General features: G+C 34.5%; 2 protein-coding genes and 1 long non-coding RNA gene across 3 annotated transcripts; all 3 read left to right on the forward strand.

Moving 5' to 3' along the window:
• Positions 1–4,462: 4,462 nt before the first annotated feature.
• Positions 4,463–5,536, forward strand: LOC6563093 (fork head domain-containing protein FD5). Its single transcript, XM_001990803.2, has one exon. It carries the CDS (start codon positions 4,510–4,512, stop codon positions 5,392–5,394), a length of 885 nt encoding a protein of 294 aa, XP_001990839.1. The 5' UTR covers positions 4,463–4,509; the 3' UTR covers positions 5,395–5,536.
• An 8,358-nt stretch (positions 5,537–13,894) lies between these two features.
• Positions 13,895–17,391, forward strand: LOC6563092. The gene is made up of 2 exons (XM_001990802.2): positions 13,895–15,652; positions 17,058–17,391. The coding sequence occupies exons 1-2, from the start codon at positions 15,335–15,337 to the stop codon at positions 17,208–17,210; spliced, it is 471 nt and encodes a 156-aa protein (XP_001990838.2). The 5' UTR covers positions 13,895–15,334; the 3' UTR covers positions 17,211–17,391.
• A 4,400-nt stretch (positions 17,392–21,791) lies between these two features.
• Positions 21,792–22,997, forward strand: LOC116805457. Its single transcript, XR_004365193.1, has 3 exons — positions 21,792–22,217; positions 22,281–22,415; positions 22,478–22,997. It is a non-coding gene; the product is annotated as an uncharacterized LOC116805457 (long non-coding RNA).
• The last annotated feature ends 1,308 nt before the right edge of the window (positions 22,998–24,305 follow it).

The raw sequence follows: 24,305 nt of genomic DNA on the forward strand, positions 1-24,305 counted from the left end.
GCAAACGTAGTCTATCTGGACGTTGTAATTGAAATAATTGAATTACGAAAGATTATCTTGAAGATCAATGTTGAAAAGTGTGACTCTGTCAGTAAGAACTGAAGTGTCTTGCGCATTGAGTTATGTAGTGAGGCATCAGACAAGATTAGCAAAAGGTAACTGCAGCATCCGAGCTAAGACCAGCCAACATTTGTGAGCCACAAGAATTCTACCCATAATGCATCACTCAAAAAGGAAATTAAGTCTTAAAATACGACAAGGATCGTAAAGGATAGTGAAGAAAAATCTCACTCTGGCATGCGCTCTGACTTTTTTTTATATAAAACTTAGTCTTCTTTAATTATAAGCTTCGCATATATACATAAACAAAATTAGCTGCGAATTCCAAGTGCTCGCAGATTTGAGGTTCCTCCGTTAGATCCTAATGAGTTGGAAAACAAGATGACGTGGTTATGGAGGGAAAGGGCGATGCCATTTGTGCAGCTTCCGGTTGCTCACGTATGGAGACAGACTTGATGTGTTCGGAAGGACTTGGCTTAGACTGATGGTATCCTGAACTTGTCAGTCGTGCCAAGTCGAAGTACATAACCAGGTGGTACATAAAGCAGAAGCCTAAATTGAGGCGGAGAGGCTATGTCTAGTGGCCGTATTTTAGAACATATTTGGAGGACTATCAATAAAGAACCAACTTTTTTTGGGTCATTGCACTAGTCAAGAAACAATACACTAAAATCTTTGTGGTATTCAACAGACTTTACAAAATAATCAGTGGAAGCAACAGAACTCGTTGATTCTTAACAGTGATCTTGCATCTAGGTCATCTGCTTCGGAGGAAAGCAAAACATCGTTGCGGATGCAGTGTCGCTGCCGTCATCAACCGAGTCGGTAAAACTAATTACAAGAGCGACGTTAACAAGATAAGGATCAGCCAAAGAAATTATAGAATCATTTTATTGAAATGGACCAGCTGTACCGAGTCACCGTCCTTTGGAAGGGGGATAACTACTCGCATTCAATGGCTCAAATTCGACCACTCGCACAGTGCGACTACACTCAGAAAAAAACGGGTTCCTCACCTTATTATTTACAAAATAAATTTCTAAAATTTAAGGTTTTGGCTTTCCAAAACCTAAGGATTTTTTAATGTCAACGTGAATTTTACTAAAATTTGTAAAAAAAAAATATGTCTAATTTCCAGCATGTTGCTTTCTATGGGTGTTTTGAATGATCTCTATTTTTTCTGAGTGTAGTTCGTGGAAGCGTAATGATGATATCAAGTAACTAGCTGTAATAACTCATCGCTTTCGATTTTACATATGAACATTTTTTGCACGCTTTCAAAGGCTTTGCTCGGAAACCTAAAGAGGATATTCTTCATCTTAGCTTATGATTATCAGCTGCTACCTCGCAAGCTTATTATGCCTACAAACTTGCGTACTTTTAATTTATTTTTATTGTAATTGATATTTTCCTTCCCAACTTCACAACCATATTATTTAAGGCACTTGCAACGAATAAATAATCAATTTTATAAATGTTAAATTGATGATATTATTAATATATGGACACTAAATATAGACGATTAAAATTTTAAGATTAATTTCAATAATATTAGACATTTTAAATTTGATATTTGATTTAATGTAATTTTCTTATTTTTATCATTTTTGTATTTCCCTTAAGATGTGCTTTTAAACGTATAAACTGTCATGATAAATAATCTTCTTACACAACTGAAATTTTGCCATAAAACGTTCTTTTAATATTAACACTCGTATCTTGTCTAAAGGCAGATATATTCATGTCAGTTAAGTGATATAGGCTAAAGTGGGGCCGATCAGAGAAAGCGCTAGTTAATTATATTTTACCAACAAAAAATAAAATACATACAATAATATAAACTTTAAGTGATGTATTCATTGCTGTTGGTTTTTTTATAGACATATTCATATTTTCGCTAAAAAATTTCACGTTGTTTCGTTCTAGGCTTTAATGGCTGAATGGCGGGGTGTACATTTATCTCAGTGAACGTGTCAGAAAAACCCGTTCTGAAGAAGCAGAAGATAAGATTTTAAGACCAATTAATTAATGAACTAATTTGGTTGACATGAAATTGTCTTATAAGCTAGTGAAAATTCAAACAAAAATGCTCCATGATGCCCTGATCCTAAGTCAGTAACATATAATATATACGAGATCCTTTCGACATTCTTACCAATCTTATTTTGAATAAGAAACCCGTTTTTTCTTATGGCTTATGGCTTTTGATCCAAACAAGAATTTTTGTTCCAAATTTCTCTAGCTTTCTAAGATTTATCCAGGTACATCCGTCATTATCGACTTCGTAAGGACCTGGGTAAATTATCACAGCTGATATCGATTATAATTACTTTATGACCTCGGAGATACTTCCCTGACACAGACTCATTATAGTATTTTTTATTATTGCTAATATTCAAGGTGTTCACTTCTCTTAAAGTTAATTATTTATAGTCCGCAAAGAGCCGGATAGTCTTATGGAATTGCCATATCTAGTAGATCAGATTAATACTAAGCGATACGATAATATTTAAGTTTTGTCCGATTAAATTATTATTTAGTTTTTTATTTAATTATAAAACAATATAGAAGACTTAACAGTTACCAATCGGTAATTTATCAGAGGAGGCAGCACAAATTTTGCAGTTTTCGAAGATAACAGAAATCCGCAGTAAAATTAAAGTGAAAGTGTCGCCGTTGATTTGTCGAATAGGGAATAGTCTATGCCAATTATGAATCGTCAAGTATATTTTGCCTTTTTCGCCAAAGTTACGGGGAGGTGTAGATGCACACGTAAATAGAAAACTTATATTTTCGTAAGGAACAACTTGAACATCTGTTTACTGATTCCTTATCAAGATCTATGTACTATACACTACGATAAAAAAAAAACTAAATTAAATCGCCCTGAAAACTACTAAAAATTCTTCTTTTTAGCAATAATTTCTATTTTTCAGAAATTTATTGTTTAATAATTGAAAATATTTCTAATAAGTAGAAATGCTAACCATTATTTTTAGAAATATTCTTTCTGAAATTCAGAAAGAAGTAATTAAATGACTGAGTTATGCTCAGTCAAAATGAGAACGAAGGGTTGATAGTTTTCAAAATTTACTTAAACGAACTAATAAACTATTTAATTGTTGCTATATGTATAATCTTAAAGTACTAATATATAATATATAAAGCTATTGACTTGGAAATTAGACATATTATAATTCAATTTTAGAAAAATGTACTCTGGAATTAAGAAAATAAATACCCTTGTTTGTAGAAATATACTTTCATGATAATAAGGGTAATTTCTCTTGGCGCTAAAAATTTTACTAAAATTTGTTTCAGAGTGTTTTTGTCGGATTTCGATTACCTGTGTCGAAATGTTGAGTGTTCAAAGTAGTGAGGTTGGTCAGCATTTATTGGTAAGCAAAAAGTTTTTCATGTCTTTTCTATAATTAAATAATATATACATATATATATAAACCCACGCAGGTGGTATTAAAATTCTGCTGTGACTGTAATAATAACAGTATCTTTTTTGCTTAACGTTATTATAATTAACTTACTAGAGATTTACATGGAGTCAGAATTAAGTTGTTATTTATTATAGGAATATAATTACTCTTGGAGGTCGAAGGTATTTTTACTGTCAGTAAAATACATTTACACAAGAATAAAAAGTACAATCTTTATGTCTTAATAATGACTTTTGCATTTTTTATGAAATGAGCATAATTATGTACTTACATGATGTTGTTAAGAGGTAAATGATGTTGTACAGATAATATCAGTGTCATATTAAAGATCTCAAGTCTCCAACATCCATTTCTATTTTGCCTAAGTCTTGTATGCAAAACAAAATGATTGATAATTGTGGCAAACTCATAACTTGCTTATATTTCTAAACATTACAATATAACTATGTCTAGTAAATTAACATTAACATATAACATAAAAACGTATACTAGTATTAAAGTGACTTATTACCATCGACTTATTTACCATCGTCGTAGTTTAATAACAAATCTACAAATTTAATTAAATTACTAAATTACTGACAATCACATCTTATACAAAATTAATTTTTGATTTGTTTGACTTGAACATATATGTATAATATAATATTCATATATTTCATTTGGGATTGGTGACCTTTCTTTCATACAACCCACTTAACAAATCCCACCCCAATTTCTTATTGGTGCAAACTGCAGAGCGAGACGGCAAACATGTCGTCGCACTTGAAAACCTGCTCACAAAAGAGCCAAGCTATAGTTCGTCAGGGGCTCATCTTGCTTTCTCGCTTGGCAAAGAAAATAATGGATATGTGGTGACCATTTATTAAAACGTGTATTTGGAAGACCTTCTTGCCAGTTTCAACGCTGATGCCAACGAGAGAACACCGCTTACCCACCACCAAAGTGAAAACATTGTGAAAACAAACAAATAAAAATAAAAAAAAAGAGCGGCGCAATGCCACGTCCATTAAAAACAACTTATGGTGATCAGAAACCGCCGTATTCATATATATCTCTGACTGCAATGGCTATCCTGCAGTCGCCGCAGAAAATGTTATCGCTCAGTGATATATATCGCTTTATTATGGAACAATTTCCATATTATCGTAACAACATGCAAAAATGGCAAAACTCATTGCGACATAATTTAAGTTTCAACGACTGCTTCATAAAAGTGCCTCGTAACATTAGCAAAGCCGGCAAAGGTTCTTACTGGACCCTTCATCCAAAGGCATTCGATATGTTTGAAAACGGCAGTTTGTTGAGGCGACGCAAGCGATTCCGAGTCAAACATCTTGATGAGGATTTCTTAAATTCGAAACTGACAACAACATCTGCATATATCAAATTCATCAACGATCCAAGTAAAGTTCATCAAAAATCAACAACAACTAGTAGCAGTTTCCATCAAAACTGGATGCTTGAAAGTGCAGCACAAAATACTCTAAATCAACAATGCAAATACCCTATAGGAAATGAAAGTGAATTCGTCGAAAGTATGCCAACACGTCCCAAGCGAGCATTTACCATTGAGAGTCTAATTGCTCCGGACATAGAAGCCACTAACGATGAAAGATCTTGTCAATCTGTTCACAGAAAGCATGGAGCAACAAACAGCCGATATCCACAAGTTAATTCTGATTCAAATCAAAGCGCGCACCAGTTTCTACTGTCGAACTTTAATCAATTAATTACACAGCAGCATATTTATTTACCCACAATCGCGTATCAGTTATATAATCCGCAACAAACTTTAAATGCTATGTATATGTATCAGAATAAGCACTTGTATGATCGTCACAGCTCATTCCGATTAAATGGACCGTTATCCGTATTTTAATGAAAATCATATCATATAAAAGTTATACACATTTAGATAAACATATTCTTAAACATCAGGCATATTGACTAAGCTTGTTTTGTGATAATTCATTACTTAATAAAATATCCACATTTTGTCAAAAGCTCAATGAAAAAGTAAATACATAAGCAACATTAAATTTTATCTCTGATGTAAAATCGGTTTAATAAAATAAAATATATTTTATTTTTTTTGTCCAACTTACTTAAGGTAAGAAACCTTAATTTTCGTCTTCTAAAAAGGACGCACGTATTTCAGAGAATATATGAGCTGGAGACACCAAATTGTAATATAAATGTACATATATTAGGAATATAAATTATCTTACTCAGTGTTGATATTTGGCTTTTATGGGACACATTGATTCTCTTTAATTTTGCGTTAGTCTCGTAAGGTTAAAAACCGCTAAGATTGCGCTCCAGGCATTGCCAACTGATGAAATTGTTGAGCACGAAGTCTTGAGTGCTGACTATGGCGACGGTAAATCCAGTAAATTGCTGCTGCTACCTGTAAATTGTTTAACCCTCATAGGCACATGAATATCATATGCCTTTAGTGGCGCAGATAATAATAAGTAACCAATTAATTAAGATGATTGTCATTCTAATCGTCCAGAACTTCATTTTAAAATTTAGCCTATTTCCTAAGCTTTACATATTTGTATCCCCTTTTTGTCATTGGCAGCACTGCTCCTATACCCTAAACATCTCAAGTTTATTTCATTTGATCGATAATCTCTCCAGTTAAAAAAAAAACATCGACTGTCATAATATTTAACATTTGCTAACAACCCAAATAGAAGCAAGCACAATAATTATCTGCATGTCCCGAACCCTATGAAAACGTATTCTTTTTTTGCACTCACCGATATTTTTGAAATTAATTCAGCAATGGGTTTGGAAATACCTTTACTTTTTCACTTGACCTTGAGTACCGGCGCCAAACGAAAACCAGCAAAAATCTCGATGCACTTGGACGTGCTTACCTATTTATTTCTGGCTGTGCTTCTTTTTACCAGGCCACTATTATCGAACTTTCTTAAGTAACTTCTGTTTTTCTCATTTTAAAAAATAACACAACCAACCAAAAAGCTACTCCTATCTACAAATTTGCACTAATTCGTAAGTAACAGATGCATCCATCTTTCGTGATTTAAGTATTTCACCTCCAATGGGATACATACCAGCGATATATGTATACAATCGTAACTTAATTATAAAAAAAAAGTTATGTGTAAAATCGTCAAGGCATGGATTTGGATAGGTGCTAATAATTACGTCACAGATGTCTTCTTATGCACTTTGCACTTGGCTAAACGATATACAAAAAAAAATTGCTTCCGTTTGAGTTTTTCCGCAAAGAAGATTTTGAGTTAAATAAAAACTTTTGTTGCAGAACATATGTACAGAATATGTTCAAAATGATTTGCGAGAGGAGGCAATAATTTGGTTTTAGATTATTTACCCGATACCGATCATCAGTGAGTTATTTTGTGAAAATTAAAATAAAGCAAAATTGAGACTAAGAAATTCAAAAACTTTAAGAAATGATGTCCTTATGGTACCTGAATATTTTTTTATTGAATTATTAAGTGTTTTATCCGAAAAACTATTAGCTGTAATTTGGAAAACGTGCCGAGAACAAATCCTATGGCAACTGAGCAGATTTTGCTGCAGTAGCTGAACATTTATTACATAAATGTAATTTCAGTAAGTTTAACAATTCAGTTTAACTCTTCCTTGACTATATATATCTAAGAATTGATTCATCCATTGCCCTTGGCACTGACAGAGTTGGCGAAGGGACTGGATTTATTTATTCAAGCGCTACAAGTTAAAAACTTCTACATTTTTGCAATAGTCACAAGGAACTTAAGTAAAATTAAGATTCATCTAGAAGGGGAAATATTAAAAAATATTATGTAATTATCACAGCAAATATGCGTATGCTTAAATAAAACTAACACAAAATGATTTGTTCACAATATTAAGCAGTGCATTTAATTGACTTATTTATATGTTTACCCTAAAATAAAATCTAAAGTGTGAACTTATTTTTTGCTTTTTGAATAAGCAGCGGAAAACGTTAATGATAAACATTGGCTGGTATTAATAATTTTTTTCAGTTTTTCCCAAAAATAAGTAGCTATTAGCACCGTCTTAAGCGACATGCCGTCGGAGTAACTGCTTTGCAGACTTTACGCCTGCCAGGTTGGTCTGCTCTGGATGTATCCTTTTTTTTTGGCAATGCGACCAATTTGATGAACTACTTGGCGACCGACGAAAAGCCATAAAAAAAAGGCTTGAGAGGAAAAAAGAGAAAGTCAAATCCCAAATTAATCGATTTGCTTGCGAAACAATTAACTAGAACTATAATATACTTTAATACAGATTCTAGTGCTTAACTTAAGCGACACATAAGAAAAGGATTGAGCTTCTTGATGTGTAGGGTCTGAAATTGTCTTAGTCCAAAATATTTCTTGTTGTAAATAGTTTAAGCACGGAACCAGAAATTTCATATTATGTCTGGACTCTTAAAAGATGTACTAAAATGTACCAAATATATATCACGAATGTGTAAAAACCAGACTGACCGGAAAAAATACCAGTATGTCAGAAAATGTTCTGCAAATTTTTATAAAATTGTAAGATTGTTAGACAAGTTGTCAATAAAATGAATATTCCCCAAAAGAAAATTTTAATACTCATTGATTAATTAGGTATAAAAATACCCGATTTAGAAGTTAGCTAAAAACTTAACATAAAAGTAATATTCAGACAATAAACCAAAAAGTCACGTGAAGTGATAGATTAAAAAATTTTACAGATCGTTTTAATTTTAGCTGAGTGCTGCAGGTGCATAATTTTCACATTTTTCAATCAAAAAAAAAAAAATCTTAATTTTTCGGAAAAACATAAACTCTTTGAGATCGATTTTCACATTGAATAAGAATTGATTTTCAACTTTTTTCCATGAATCTTATATGACTGACTTTCAAGGTTAATAGATTTCGATCCTTTCTCCAACTATAGTAAAATATAACTAATAAGTTGCTAATAGTTCGCGTTGTCATTCAACGGTTTGTTATATATGGTCAATGCTAGGTATACGAATTGGAGAGGAATATAAAAAATATTTAAAGATATTCATAAGTTTTAAACAACAATAAACTAATAATAAGCGGTTCATTGGTAGTCACCAAAAAAAAACAATATTTTAGAATTTATTTTAAAACGAATATTGATTTTTCAATGAACACAACTTTTTGAATGAAAAAAATAAAATTAACTAAACAAGTGGCACAGCTAAAACAAAACAAAAATTAAAAAAAAAAGATGTGAAGGTGCAGCTGCTTGCCTGCGGGCGTATTTTTCTGTGTATATAATACAGAGTCAACCTTGCTTGGCTCGCCGGAGTCTCACGACTATCGAACAGCACGAACAGGCACGACCAGCTGACTGAATTAGCGGAGAAGCGAGAGCGAAAAACGCTGTAGTGCTGATATACACTGTGCAAAGATAGGAACGAATTCGTTCGTTTGGCTAAGCGTTTCATGTTTCCGCTTAAAATTTCAATTAATTATTGCGACTGTTGTAAAATGTGGAACCCAAATACAACCGATTTGCCGCAGTGATCGTCTACCCCATTCACACTTTTATTGTATTATATCTTACGATATCTTTAGTGATCGACTTTGATGCAATGCGTTTGGCAGATAGACAACTGCACTACGCACAGGAAGTGCTAGTTAACGCAAAGGGAGTGAAAAAAAACGAAACCGAAATGTGACATTGAAATAGAAATTAAGATCAGATAGTAAATAGTAAAATTGTATATGTATCAAGATATGAAAGTATTCTGCCCAAATTCAATGGCATCATTTGAAATTAGGTAGAATTTATTCACGAAAGCAATAACAAAAATTAATTGATATCTCTTAATGACAACTAAATTATTTCAAAACTTGACCTATTAGAAATGATTTTGAAGGTCATGATAATGTCATAAGTAGCTGTGATTAAGATAAAATATGCTTAAAATAAACGTCCCATAATTAATTAATTATTTTTTCAATCGGCTAATAATCTTCATCTTCATCGAGCAAAACATCGACAAAAAACGGTCATTATACGATCACTTCGCGAAATCTAAACTTACACTGAGCGTCCAGATATTTGAACAGCCAACTTACAAACTAATGTTATATGCATCAACAAATGCATTTGATTCTATTATATATTCAAATTACGCCTATTAGCAACGGTCATCGCATCGGTTACAATCACCCAAAAGGAGAGAGTTTCCTCAGACTTCTGAAACTTGGAGTTTCAACAGGCTATACAAAATGGAGAGGAAGATTGCGATAAGTAAAGCGGGGGACGAACCTAAGGTGCGAGCACTACCGAAGAGCCCAGATTTCCATGGGTACTGACTAAATTTCCAGGCGACCCGCAAATACTGTGAGACCAGGACAAGAGATGTGCAGAAATAGTAAAGGATCTGTGGAATCGCTCAGTTTTCAGGACGAACTGACGATGTTACAGAGAGCGCTGTTATTATAGTCAGCGCATCTTCAACATAGCCTTGTGTCAACTGAAGAGTTTATGACGACGATTGGCTTATTTGAATCATCATTAGGACCGGATGGAGGCAGTGTACCCAGACCATATTGGTCGAAAATATTCCAAGGATATCTTCTCGCAGTTTCAGAGACCGTCTGATGCGTCTTTTGAGCTAAATTCATAACAAATAAAATCTCAGAATAAATAAAATCTCTGAATATTTCCAATAAAATTATAATCTAGATGTTGATGGTGAATTGATTCTTTGATCAAGTCTGTGGATCTATTCTAATACACTAATGTATTTTTACCAACACAGAACAGTGTGGATGTAGCCAAGAAATACTGATCTTTAAAGGAGATTTTTGGATATCTACCGTCCAAGTTTGCTTTTAAAAATGCGGTACATGTAGGCTTTTGCGAATTTTGGGGGTGAGAGTGGGCGTAGCCAAAAAAAAAAAATGTTGAAAGAGACTCCTAGCAGCCTTAATTGCAAGTTTGGTAACTGTAGCTCTAAAATTACGGGAGATATGAGTTTTCGGAAACTTTGGGGCGGAAATGGGCATGGCTGAAATAAATTATAGAGAAGGTTCCTTCTAAGTTTGCTAATTATAGCTCTTAAATTGCAATAGATATAGACTTTTAGCGTTTATTGTTTTTTTTTTTCGATTTACACTAACAGGTTTATCGATCTCTGAGGGGAGTTAGAAGTAATATATTTTCTAAAATTTGGTGACTCTAGATGATGGAAGATATGCGCATTTAAGATTTCTAGAGCCGAAGTTCCTGTGGCGCCGGGTGTGCGGGTGGTAGGCTACGAGCAAGTCACTTTCCAAGTTTGGTGACTGTATCTTCAAAATTGTGGCAAATATGCGGTTCTATCGATCTATCTATTATCGATTTTAAGAAATATCGGCTTGGACGATATTGGCGCTACGTTACGTTGTTACGTTGTTATTGGTTCTTAAGGGCGGCTATCCGTAACATACATACATACGTATATACAAAATTTGCTCTAACTCAAAAACTGCGGGGGCCTGGATGCGGCGGAGATAGACTTGGCATATGCCGATCTTTGAAAGAGATCGCCTACAACTTACCAACCAAACTTGATACCTTCCGTATCAGAGTATAAAAATATAAATATTTCGATATTTCTACTCAAGCCCCTATTAATAATTAATTAATTAACTAAATTAAGCAAGTAACAACTATTTCAGAATATTACATGGTAAACGCATGATTAACAGAGGTTGTTTGCAGCAGCAGCAAAGAACTTTTAATTGATAATGAATTCTTTACATACTTGAATTTGGAGCCCTGCATGGCTTAATATAAATAGCTTATTGTTAGTCGTAATTAAATCCAAACTACATTAAGTGCAGTTTGAGTGGCAGCAGTCAGCCCTCTCATTGTACAGCGCTCTCTTTGTGCAGCGGTCTCTCCCTCTGTCTCTCGATAAAGGGCGTTCGCTGATCCGCCGACTGCTGCAGCTAATCAGTTGTTTCGAATAACTCTAGCTGGTCAATCGGCTTAGTTATTCTCGTTTTTAGAAGGTTTAGCGGGGTCTTCAAACCTTCCGTTCACTCATCGATCGTTTGTTACTCTTGTTGTGAAAAGGTTTAGCAATTGGCTTTAAGCCTTTATTAAACAAACCAAAGTGTTTTGAAAAAGACTAAGCTTTAGCTTCTACTCTAACTACATACATGTACATACATACATATATACTTTTAAATAAGCAATATGTCATAGTGGAAATAACATTGTTATTAATTGGAAAATAAAGCTTTCAAAAGGCTGATAGCGCAAACAAATGTATTCGAATTAAAATAATAAATTTGAAGAATACAAAATTAAAACAAATTAAGGATTAATACATTTAAAAAATTATATCCAAAGAAGTCTTCTTTGACTCCTCTCCTTCTTCAGCTCCTCAGTAGAATTCTGGCCAGTATATATTTCTATGAGAAAGTCTGCTAGCAGCGGGATGTGAAGGTCACAATCGTTGTGGTTTGAGGGAATAATGCTCTTTGCTCCCATAATTTGGACTAAAAATAAATAAATACATCTGGACGGCGAAATAATGTTATTAATTGTACGAGTCTTGTTGCGCAGGGAAATCTTATTACCATAATAAAGCACCCTGACTCTAGGCCTAAGGACAAGACTACTTTCTGTGGCTTTGGGTCTTCCGCTGTACACTTTTTGAGGTTGATGCAAATATACTGACAAGGCCATTTTCCAAAACGATAAAGATACTATAATGTGTCTGCAGTCTCATTAGTGAATACCACTCCTTGTCTTTAACAGGAACTTCATTAACTGTGATCAAGTCGTTATTGAAAAGTGTAAGTGCAAGTATAAGTAAGGACCCAAAGCACTAACCTTGGGCACTTTGGTGTGGATGCACTTCAACTGAGTGATTCCGTCTTAGGCTAGTCGAAAGGTCATGTCGGTTAAGAATCTGGTAAAATTGAAGGTTAACCATGCTTTAATTTCTAGCAGAGAAGCCCATTATCCCCCACACGATGAAATGCCTGCCGGATATCCAAGTAAGCCGCAACGACTTAACCACACGGTTAACTGCTCGGGCGTTCCGTTTTGAAGCTCAAAACCAAACTGGAACCTTGGCGTTGCCCTATTTAATGCAGGAGAAGCTAGGATTATTCTAATCCCACAGCTTTTCCGGTATACAGGCTCAGGATTACCAGAAGACATATTGGGTGAAAACTCTCAAGGGCATTACGCGGCTTCCCGTTCTTCTGCAGCATGACTGATGATTGATTCAAGGTTTATTGGAAAAACGCATTTTATAAGGTCGACTCCTTTGGCTATAACATTTTGCAAATGAATTTGTAATTGATGATTTTTTAAAATATGCGAAAAGTTGGAAGCTCTAGTACAAAATGCTCTGCTCCAAAAGCCTCCAAGACCACTTTGAAGACTTATGGAAAATGACAAAAGAGGAGGGAAAAGAATCTCCCGAACACTTCCTCATTTTCTGCCCAGAATAAGACTAGGCACCCTGGGAAACCCCTTCTAACTTGCCTATCCCAGTTTGCAAAAATGAGGACCTAGAGAATTGCTAAATTCAAAACGCATCCGGTTGGACCCGGATCATTGATTTCGAGATCCGTCGGGAAAAGATAGCATCCGAGTATACAGCGGGCCGCCCAACCTACCCACCAAGGAGGAGGTTCCGAGTCTTTACATTCCAAGCTTGTTAGCTGTAGTCTTAAAATTGTCGCACCTACAAAAACGGCCATTATGTTATTGAAACCAAATCCTGTAACATCCGAAAATCTGGATCTGTTCAAATTTTGCAGCCAATTTTAATTTGCTTAGTGGTGGACTGGAAATATCGTAAAAATACGAAGTGCAACAAAATGAAATAGGAACGTCCCCTCGTGATGCGAAATTGATGGGCAATTTGCAGTATTGCAAAACCTTATGGACCATAATCAAACGTGTTACTAGATGTCGCTCTAAAATGTAATTGCAGTAATTCAGTTTATTTATGAGTTAAATATTTCTGCTTAAATAAAAAAAAAATGGAACAAAAAATCATTAATTCCAAGAATCATTCTTCCATTATATGATTACGTAATAACGAATTATTTTTTTTCTTGCGTATTTTCATATTTAATTTTTTATTTTACGGATTTCCTGGTATTAACATCGTAAGCAAAACTAAACTGAGTATTTTTTAATTATCGATAGCAGCGTGCTGGTATTTTTATTCTTATCTTCATTATATCATCGCATATATTTTATTTATTTCCCTTCCATGAAATGGGTAAATAATTTAATGATATAAATTTACTCACAACCAAAACTGATGTGAAACATATCGTATCAAAAAGGCACTAAAAGTTCCGGTTCCGGAGCAAACTTGTAAAAGTCGCCGCTCACTTGACACACAAAATACCACACACCGTAGAACGATCAACGTTAAAATCAAAATTAACAAGTAGTTTTTCAAATTATTTAATTTTAGCTATAGGAAAAATCAAATAATATGTGACGAATAATAATTGATGAAAGAACTGTTTTGTTTTCTTGACTCTCCTACGCTAAGACTTGGACAACATTAATGTTTATATATGTAGAGTTTGCAACCCTAAGACAAATACTTAATGAGAAATCAATTTTGTTGTGATCTCTTAGTCTACAAAAAATCTTATGTATATTAGCATTGAAAACGGACTGAAATCTTTTCAACACAAGCGTGACGACGACAAATTTTTTTAACGCGAAATTGTTGTGTGAAGAGTGGAAAATGTCAGATGAGTTCAGGACAGCTGTTTCGTGTGATATTGCTTTAATTAGTAAAAAATGTACACAAAAAGTGTTTAAACCGTCAATCTGTCTGACAAAAAAATATTTTCTAAGGTCAACGGAATTTTAGGCAGCCCCTCAAATATTGTTGCCATTAATGTTACTGGGAATACACAAACATTCAAACATGCACACATGTATATATACAAAGTAATATATATATGTATTAGTGTTCTCGCTACGAGAGCCGAAGTGGTGTAAGAGCGAAAAGCGAACGTCAAAAGAAACGAGAGATTCGCCTCTTAATATAGCAATTGTGCTTGATTTTAGTATGCGAGGCGATCAATATTTGGCTTTTGTTCAGTTATATTCTGTGTAAGCCAAAGTGAAGTCACCTCGTGCTAACAGCCGTGATGTACAACAATTAATTGCAACAATTAAATACATATATATATGTCTATATAAATTAACATTACATTTGCATGTACATAGCACAAGCTATATAAATCGCTAGAGGAAATGCTAGCCTGAGCATTTGCCTCAAATTATTATACCAACAAAATAATTGACCAACGATTGTGAAAGTTCTGTTAAAAGCATATTGTAGTGAATTTAACGAAAAAAAAAAATACAATCATATAAAATAGGCCGAATATTATTGTTAAGCCAAATGTACTATCTTGTGGCGTACAGCTAGCAATTATTACAGCCGAAAGGCTGTAAAAAACATTTTTGACGACGCCAATTTACAAATACAAAACTACAAAATACAACATACATATACACATTCATATAGCATATAGCATATCAAGCTAAAACGACGACGACGACAATACTAGCAGGACATAAACCACCCACAAATTGCAGCCCACATTTAGAAAATCGATATTTATATACTAGTCACAACGAATTATGAACTGAACGATGGCATTTGTGTGATGTCAGTAAACTTTTGACCATTTGGGCGAATTGTTCACTGTGCACTTTATTGTGAATACACATTTGTTGAACATTACAATTATATAATCGGCCGTAGCAGTGGACCACCTTTGAATTACACTAAATTTGTTGGTTCTGCAATGGTAAAAGATAACACTGGCACACTCACAATGCGTCTCGTTCGAAGTAAATTACGCAAACGCGACGAGCCTCGGAACGCGTCATCCAATGTTATTACTGAAGATAAGGAGCACCTAGACGACAATGGAGATGATGCTGATGCTGATACGGAGACGAATACTACTATGAACAACTGTAGCAGCCACCACGTATCTTTCGTACGAATGAGCGGCGGAGGCGCTGCCGAAGGTCGAAGTGGACATCCAGATGTGATTGATATTCCGGAGTGGACATTTCCTCCAAAAGCGCCTGCACCACATATCTATCATATTAACCCGGTAGGTGAAATAACACCCTTTTCAAGGGGATTTTATCCATGTGCATGAACGTTTGTAGAAGCTACTGACATCGTTTTCCTTTCCAATTTTAATGGAAAGTAGTTTTATTAAACTACAATCTTCAGTAGTTGAGCTGTGAAAAAAAGATTGTAGATGATATATTTAATCTAAACTCGAATTCAATGCTTTTATTGATATATCGTCCAAATCGACAATCAGGTCTTGCAGAACATGATAGCAATTTTTCATTCATTGTCTTTTGAAAAACGCTGGAAGATGATACCTATCTGAAAAGCGTTTCACATCTTTGAAAAATTGTATACATTTAGCTTGATATCGTTCTGTGTAAATTGCCTGAAAGGTCTTGCCGTGCTAAAAATGCAGCATACTTCCCGCATCCGAAATAATTTTGAAGCACTGTAATTTAACGATATTTTCAATTTGACATACATTGCATAAATGTAAACAGGGTTCGATGGCGGTTGCTGTGGCATTGAAATAGGGTAAACATAAAATGGAGCGAAATGGGAGGAGCTCTTGGAGGTGCACCAACGAAACAATTTGTAGCATTAAAGCTAGTCAAGAAGAGTTTTAGGCAGGTTTGCTTAAGCTAACGCGCGAAAGGCCAATGCCGTGCAAATTTCTTTTTTAACTTAAAAGCAACTGTCATTAAAACTTAAATAAAACCCATGAACATTTTAAGATTGTTAATAAATTGTTCCTTATTTTAATCGAAAAAACATCCAAATGGTCGATGGCATTTCCACAACTGATCTGGCGATGCAGGAATGAAATAAAATTAAAGGCACGGCAAACGCTTACGCTGCATTATCAAAATATATGATATTGCTCCGTGTGAATCCATAACACTTCCATTTCGAAGAACTCAAACATTCAGATTTCGACAAAGCCTTTGTTTCTGCAAATTTTTCTTGCAACAAGACCTTGGTAGAAATACGAACCAGTTGCCCAACAGATGACGCATACTTACTCTCCAGTTTGAACATTACTTTATCATCATCTTTGTCTCTAATGAAACTGTATCTCACAAAAATTTATTTGGTTTTTTGTGCGAATTTCCGGGTTTATAATTAAATGATTATAATATAATAAATGAGATAATATAAAACATCCCATCGTACACATCAATTAGATAATACAAACTCTTGTTCAGTTTGATATTTCCATTAACATTTTCAGTTTCATATAAATCTTTTCACTATAATGAAATATATTTTATCGTTATAATGTACTCGGTTAATTCATTTTCAAACTGGCAAACTTGTTGAAAAAATGAAAAAATGCCAGTTAAGCTTTTTGCTGTAGCAAGAAGGAAAATAAAAATAAAATATCAAAAATTAAAAGTCAATAATAATAATGCAAATAATGATTTTTCTTGTTTCAGGAGATGTTGATAGCTAATGACAAAAACAGTTTTAAAGGATTTCGCAAACAATTCAGTGGGCGGTTCAAGCGATTAGTTGCCCGAAAACTGGAACCTGCACCTGTGATACCTCCAGAACTAAAGCCGCAACTAAAAACAATATATGTTTATTAATATTAAGATTTTGTATGTAAATATGTGTAAAATGACTACAGCTGGTGACAGCCAAGCAATCAACTTTTTAAATTAATTATAAAAAGTATTTCACGCATATTAATTTCTTAACGGTAATTTGTACTTTGTCAATGGAATAATAAGACACATAGTATTTGAATAAAAGAAATTCCTGACTAAATATTTGACTTTACTTGAGAAATATGCTGGCACCACGTCGATAAGTATTTTATATCAATTCTGTTACTCTTTCTCAGTAACTTTATAATAAGTCTATAGTAATTTCAAATGTATTTTAATTTATTAACATAGAGTACAAATATTTTTTAACATTATTACAGTATTGTATATTACAAATAATTATATACCCTTATAGAGATTATCTTTATTATGTTTTCAAATATGTAATGCATCGGAGGAGACGTCCTCGGGCGCATTTATTTGTATTTATATTTATTCTCGATGAACATCCCATACTGAGTCAATATAGCCATGTCCGTCTGTCCGAATTGTTTAGTGTTTTGCGCTGAACTACCTTAGTTAAGAAGCAATCACGAGGAATCTTGTTTTCTATCCGTTTTTTGGCTAAGCGAAGTACATATGTCGTATCAGACCACTATATCATATAATTGCGATAGGAATCGGCCGAAATGTAAGCCTACGCCTATCTCGATCAAGAAAATCGGTTATCTTATCTTGTGGGTTGAAGTTAATCTTCAGGCATCTAAATTTTATGGCGCTTTTTGTGACTTGTCAAACTAGAATCAAAAACTAAAATTTTTTTTTGATTATATTTTTTTTTTTTTGTGGAAAAGGGAACTTATTTTTACATTTTTGTTACAAACAAAAACATAGAATATTGAAATCGCAGCAAGTCGGGAAATCTTTAATTAAAATTTGTCTAAAACGTACAGAAATATTTAAAAAAAAAATACATTTGGCCTGGTCTACAAGGGTTTGCGATTATCGGTGTGCCCAAGATAACTGTTCTTTCTTGTTAGATATGTGATTATCAACAGATAAGGCTATGGTGTGTTGTGTGTATATGTTATGGTTGATAAACTTAAGATTATACTTGGGATTGCTTTTCGACCAGATCCGGCAGGTGGATACTGAAAACTTCTCATAGCCATCTCATTTTGCTCACTTTAGACTTAAGGTGTCCAAATAATTAAAAAGGTATCTTTAAAGTCAATCTCTTATCTAAAGCGAATTATTTTTAGTCCGCTGGTAATTAAAGCAGGAAAATACCGCTCCAAGAGAAATCCAATGCAAGGACACATGTGCAGTAAAGCCATCAGATATTTTTAGATGCATTATTTTATAATCGGTGTTGAAAGGTGCGTGGTACTATTTAAAGTAGGGTGAAACATATGGCAGATAAAATCAACTTAAATGGAATCATATATTAAACCATCTCAAAGACTTATAGAAACATGCATCTTCTTTCGGCACACCTCTTTTAGATCATCCAAAATGGGGGACAAGAGTGTATGAATCATCCTTGGCTGATATAACGGAATATTTTTCTCGTTGACCTTAAATCAGCTGCAGATTGACGGCCTTAATATTAGTTTTATCAGCTGGTTTTACATACATTTTACATGGTATCAGAGTATTCTGCAGATGCACTTGTTATGATTGAATAATGATTGAATAATTAATAAATGTCGGAGTTCAAATACCTGAGAGAGTTAGCCACAGGGTAGCTAAGTAGGTATTATATATTAAGAGTAGATACTTTTTGAATATGAAAAGGGAGAAGATATGATTTTCGTATGCCACTTTCTTTCATTCAAGTTATCAGCCTTCTCAGTTTCGTTTCACAACTTTATATTTTTTTAAAAACATTAACTTTGATCCTGAGGATTACCCTTAAGGTATTCTGAACGGTATATGCAATCGTACTGCCTCAGATGGCGAAGTTTGAGGCTGTTGTTTAGCGTGTGAATAAAAATTGGATTCTCTTCTTGATTGAGTCGCTGGAGTACCTTCCACTTCAGAAACACAAGCAGGATCTCGAAATTAGAGTTGTGGGAGGTAACCTATAACTGGATTTAAATTGCCTTCAGCATAGTTTTGTACAAGAGTACTTGATTTCCAAGTTTCAAGTCTTCTGTCTAAGAAGCCAAGTCATTCTTCTTGGTATTTATTTCTCCCTGATATTTAGCTATGTGCCCAAATGGCTTGGTCATCGTTTGGTTGTAAAGTTGGAAATTTCCACTTTGTCCTAAGGAAATCTGCTCAGAGTTGTTTAGAAGGCCGTACAGCAGTATTTTTAAATCCTTTGCAGCGCTATCTAGATAATTGAGACTCTACTTTCAAATCCTTCGTTGATGTCATTCCAGAAATTCTGACTTCTTTTGTTTTCTGTGGGAGAAGGCCTTAATTGATTGGGGGATTTCATTATCAGTTCTCAACTCTGGGGATGGAACAGTCGCTTTCTTCAGCATAATATTGATGTTGCTGCTCAGCCTTCTTGATGAGCGACCACTCTTTTTGAGTTTGAGGCCCCCAAGAAACTTCTTTGCCACCTATTATCAATCAGTTATTAACAGAGCAGAGTCTATTAGGTCTATTAGTCTATACGAACAGGAAGGAGTTTAGGGAACCCATTGCAAATGGAAAAAATTGTATTATGTAGTTGTGCAAATGTGTGTAAAGTAGACAATAGTAGTAACAGACAATCCGATCCCATAAGGTATTTTATTCAGGTACAAGAATTTAACAACCGCCTAGACATTTTCAAAAAACAGCTATCGTTTATACCTAATTTAGCTCGAAGCCCTCTTAGTCTATAGTGTCCTATCGACAGACCGGTGAGTTTTCTAAGTCTTGCTTAAATCATTTCTGATTATAGCTACCTAAAAGACAATTGGCTTGTCTTAGGTACCTCTGCCCAGCTCGATTAACGGAGATGTCTTTCTTCGTTTCTCAGTTGTTACCGATTTTGGTGTAGATTAGCCGCAATTTTCGTCCTTCTGAGTGCAATCTGACGGAAGGAATTGGGATATCTCTGTTTGGCCAAACTAATTTGAATACAACTGATATTGAATAATCAGCTTTAATTTCGCCAACTTATCGCTACTTTACATAACTTTGTAAAATCTTACTCATTTATGTAAACACAACATTGTAATTTTGGTAAATATCGATAGTTTCACTATCGGCGAGTCCGAGTTAGAAATTCAAACTCGCTTTTGTTTCGGTCAAAAATAAAGTTCCCATTTTAAATAGTTTAAACATCACCGAGATCTCAAGTTTCATGTTTACATAGAAAACGCTTTATGCATCGAACATATTGGCGCCTAACATAGGGCAGTGTTTAATCAAATGATTAACAAACAATTGCAGAATTTCGCATTTCGTTCTGTTTACAAATTCGGCATGCGCGTATATATAGACACGTATAAGTAAATAAACTAAGGGTTGGATTCCAATTATTTGCAATGCTTTGTTGCAGCAATTAAAACATCAAACTTGCAAAAGAATTTAAAAATCGTTAACCAAAACCATCACAAAGTTCGTCCCAGCAGAAATCACACACGTGCACACAACTTAAAGTAACGGATTTTGCGCTGTCTCTATATTCGTTTCGACGACCTTCAACACCGTTTTCGCTGTTCTGCTTCGTTCGCCATTAGTTTTCGATATACTCATCTTTCGATCGTCTTCTTTCAGAACGTTGCTGTTCTTATCGCATTTTTCACTACTACTAAAACGGCAAGTGCGCTGCTCGCAATCGTCGCTTCAGTCGCTACCTTTAAAGTTTGTCTCAAATTCGTTCTTCGTTCGCTTCCGCCAACTTCTCTTCATTCAATTTCGTTACACATTTTTAAATAAGTCACATTTTTTGGAAAACTACCCATGCCAGCGTGCAAATATCAAAAGGAACATTTCGCGCATTAAAACTTTGATCGATAGACCACCAGGAGAACCTTCTAAAATCTCAAGCTGATCTTCAATGTCGCTTAGGAATTTTTGGAATCGTACTTTAAGCAATTGTTGGATATTCATTCGGAAATAGAAATCGATCCAAATGATAACGCGCGCGCAGAACTAGAAGACAACTTGGTACAAATCAAGTTAGCAATTAAGAAATTGCTCGGTGGAGACTTAAATAGTGCTGTCATTGATGCCGCTACATCACACGTTGCTTACCATCCTCAAACCATCACGATGGCAATCATTTGGAATACAAAAACTTCATTTGCTCGTTTAATCAAATCATCAACTGCTTAAAGGGTGCTGCGCTGGAGTGCGTGAAGGCATTTGCAGTCACCAATGAAAACTACGCTAAGGCCTTAGTAAAGTTAACGACTCGATATGACAAGCCAGTCTTGATTTTTACAGAGACCTTATAGTTTAGGTACATATTCAAAACAGATTCGAAATCCTGGGAAAGTACAAAACTCGTCTTTCGCATTTGCTACCGCTTCTTGTGCGTTGTGCTCATGCTCAACTTATAAATTTATGGCTTACGAACAATTTAAAGCACTGGATGCGCTGCAACGTTTTGATGTCGCAAAATGCCACACGATGTGCAAATCAGCAGTATTTGCCACGCAGAGATAGACATCACCTCTCTTACAATTACTTCAATAAAATATCGTTCCTCATCCATTGAACTTTTTATACAACTTATCAGCCGGTCATCAATGGAAAATGCCAGAAAATATTGTTCTGGCAGATGAAAAATTCTACCAGACTCGACACATCGACATCTTTAAGGTTGGCGCCACTTCAATTGATGATCACCTTGAACGCTTATGGGAAATTGAATCAACTGAAACATCAAGTGTGCTGTTGAAACCAGAACATCGAACTTGTTGGAAACACTACATAAAAACGACTATTGTGAACAATCCCAGTCAACTTGGTCATTCGTTTGACATAGCACGCCGCAGATTTCTCAGCTTGGAACGCAGTTTGACACAATCTTCAGAACTTCGCTTACAGTATTGTTAATTCATGAAGGAGTATGAACGTTTGGAACACATGTAGCTGGTAAAAAAAAAAACAAACTTATCGGAACGTCACTACTACATACTCCACCATTGCATTTTAAAGCCCAGCAGCGAAACCACGAAGCTTAGAGTCGTCTTCGACGCCTCGTGTCATATATCCACTCAAACTTCCTGACTCTCCAAGATGATTCAGACTACACTGATATGTCATAACAGCGGATGTTGTCAAGATGTATAGGTAAGTAAATATTGATTTAAATGCTTACAAATACCACTACATACTTTGGCGAGCTCTTCCAGATGAACCACTTCGCACTTATCAACTCAATACGGTCACATATGGAACAGCCTCGGCACCATATTTAGCCAAACGCAGCCTGCATTATTTTGTAGATGACTGTAGATCGAGCTGATTATCTAATCGGTGCTACAGTCATCGAATCATAGTTCGACTTAGATGACTTGTATTGGAGGTGAGGACGTACAAACTCTTCGCACACTCAAGGATCAAGTCATGGAAATTTAGTATCGTGATCACTTTCCAAGCCCTTGATAAAGTGTATATAGTTCAAATCGACAGAGCAATACGAATCGGTGGCTCTGTATGTCTGTTTACCTGTAATAATTATATATTTTGGTTTGGCAATTTTGGTTGCAAGAAAAAATATCAGAAAAATCTATGATTTCTTTGATGCTGTCTCCGTTGTTTGGGGGGCTTTTGGATAAAGCGCTGAACGGGTGGCTCCCCAGATAGACTGACCTAAGGCGAGAGATTGAAAGATTATTATGATAAGTAGCTCGATGTTCTATAAAATTTCAACAGCTGTAATATCTTACTTTATTATGAATTGATAAAAAAAAATATTTGACATGTTGTATTAGTAGGAAAATTAAATGTAATGCAAATTTATGTATTTCCAAATACTTGCTGATATTAGTTGAAATGATCATTAGGGGGTGGTCGGATAATGTTTATCCGATATTGAGAGGAATTTATCAACAAAGTACCTTATAATTTTGGAGTCTCCCGTTCTAAAACTGGAGATATATGTGTTTTCGCTTACAATCTTTATCTTCCTAATGTTGAAAGGAGGTTACCTTTAATCTATTTTCCAGGTTTAGTAACGTTAATCTTAAAATTCTGCCAGATATAGACTTACTCAATCTTTTGGACGGAACTTGGTAGGTTGACAGACATTGCACAAGCCCATTCTACCTTCAGTATCAGACTATAATGATGTAAAAATAGTGAGCTCAGCTGGCGTATATATATGACGAGCCATATATACAGTGGTGTTTCCAAAATGAATTAAGTAAACCAGGCTTACTACAGAAGGCAACATTATTCGACGAAACTGAAACGGTTATATTGGTGCATGAATCACAACGGATAACATATCTCACACAACTAATAAAACATACAAAAATTCACAAAGAGCGACGAGAAAAGTAACCCACAAAAATAAATATAACTCCCCCATATAACAACATGCAAATTGTTTGTTAACAATAATAAAACCGGTTCACTACAATTATTATAGTACCTTTGTAGAGCGTATTGTAATTTTGTCGTGAAGTTTGTAACGCATTAACGGAGATTTATCCGATCTCCGTAAAATATATATGTTCTGGATCAGTATTATGGCACCAAACGAGTCGATAATAAAACACATAAATACAATTATTTTACGACGTATAAAGTCATAATAATACATCGAAATTAGGACTACATTTTATATGTTAGCAGATTAACTCTGGTCTACAAGGGTATGTAATTTTCGGTACGCCAAAAAAGGCGTCTAGTTGCTTTTTTTTTTTTTTTTGTATACCCTATTTCTCTTCTGAACCAATTTGTGTTTGCACTCGATTAGGTTTTTTGCACAAACTCTGTACAAATAGAATACATCATAAATTAATATACATACATATATATATAAATATTTTTTTTTGTGTAAGGTACATTATTAAATATTTTTGACAGTAAATAATATTAATAATCAAATAATGGCAAGGGTATTAAATCGTCATTACCACAAACTTAAAATGTTTGATGTTTTGCTACTAATACCCTTTACTATCTATTAATAAAATAAACATATTTACTTATTAAGGTAGAAATTTTCTCTTG

This window comes from Drosophila grimshawi, unplaced genomic scaffold (assembly GCF_018153295.1).
Source record: "Drosophila grimshawi isolate 15287-2541.00 unplaced genomic scaffold, ASM1815329v1 contig_59, whole genome shotgun sequence".
NCBI lineage: Eukaryota > Metazoa > Arthropoda > Insecta > Diptera > Drosophilidae > Drosophila > Drosophila grimshawi.

Excerpts from the sequence above, each read along its gene's own strand:
- LOC6563092 (XM_001990802.2), top strand. The coding sequence starts at position 15,335 with ATGGTAAAAGATAACACTGGCACACTCACAATGCGTCTCGTTCGAAGT. Across the intron at positions 15,653-17,057 it reads ATATCTATCATATTAACCCG|GAGATGTTGATAGCTAATGA; the intron begins GTAGGTGAAATA and ends TTCTTGTTTCAG.
- LOC6563093 (XM_001990803.2), top strand. The coding sequence starts at position 4,510 with ATGCCACGTCCATTAAAAACAACTTATGGTGATCAGAAACCGCCGTAT.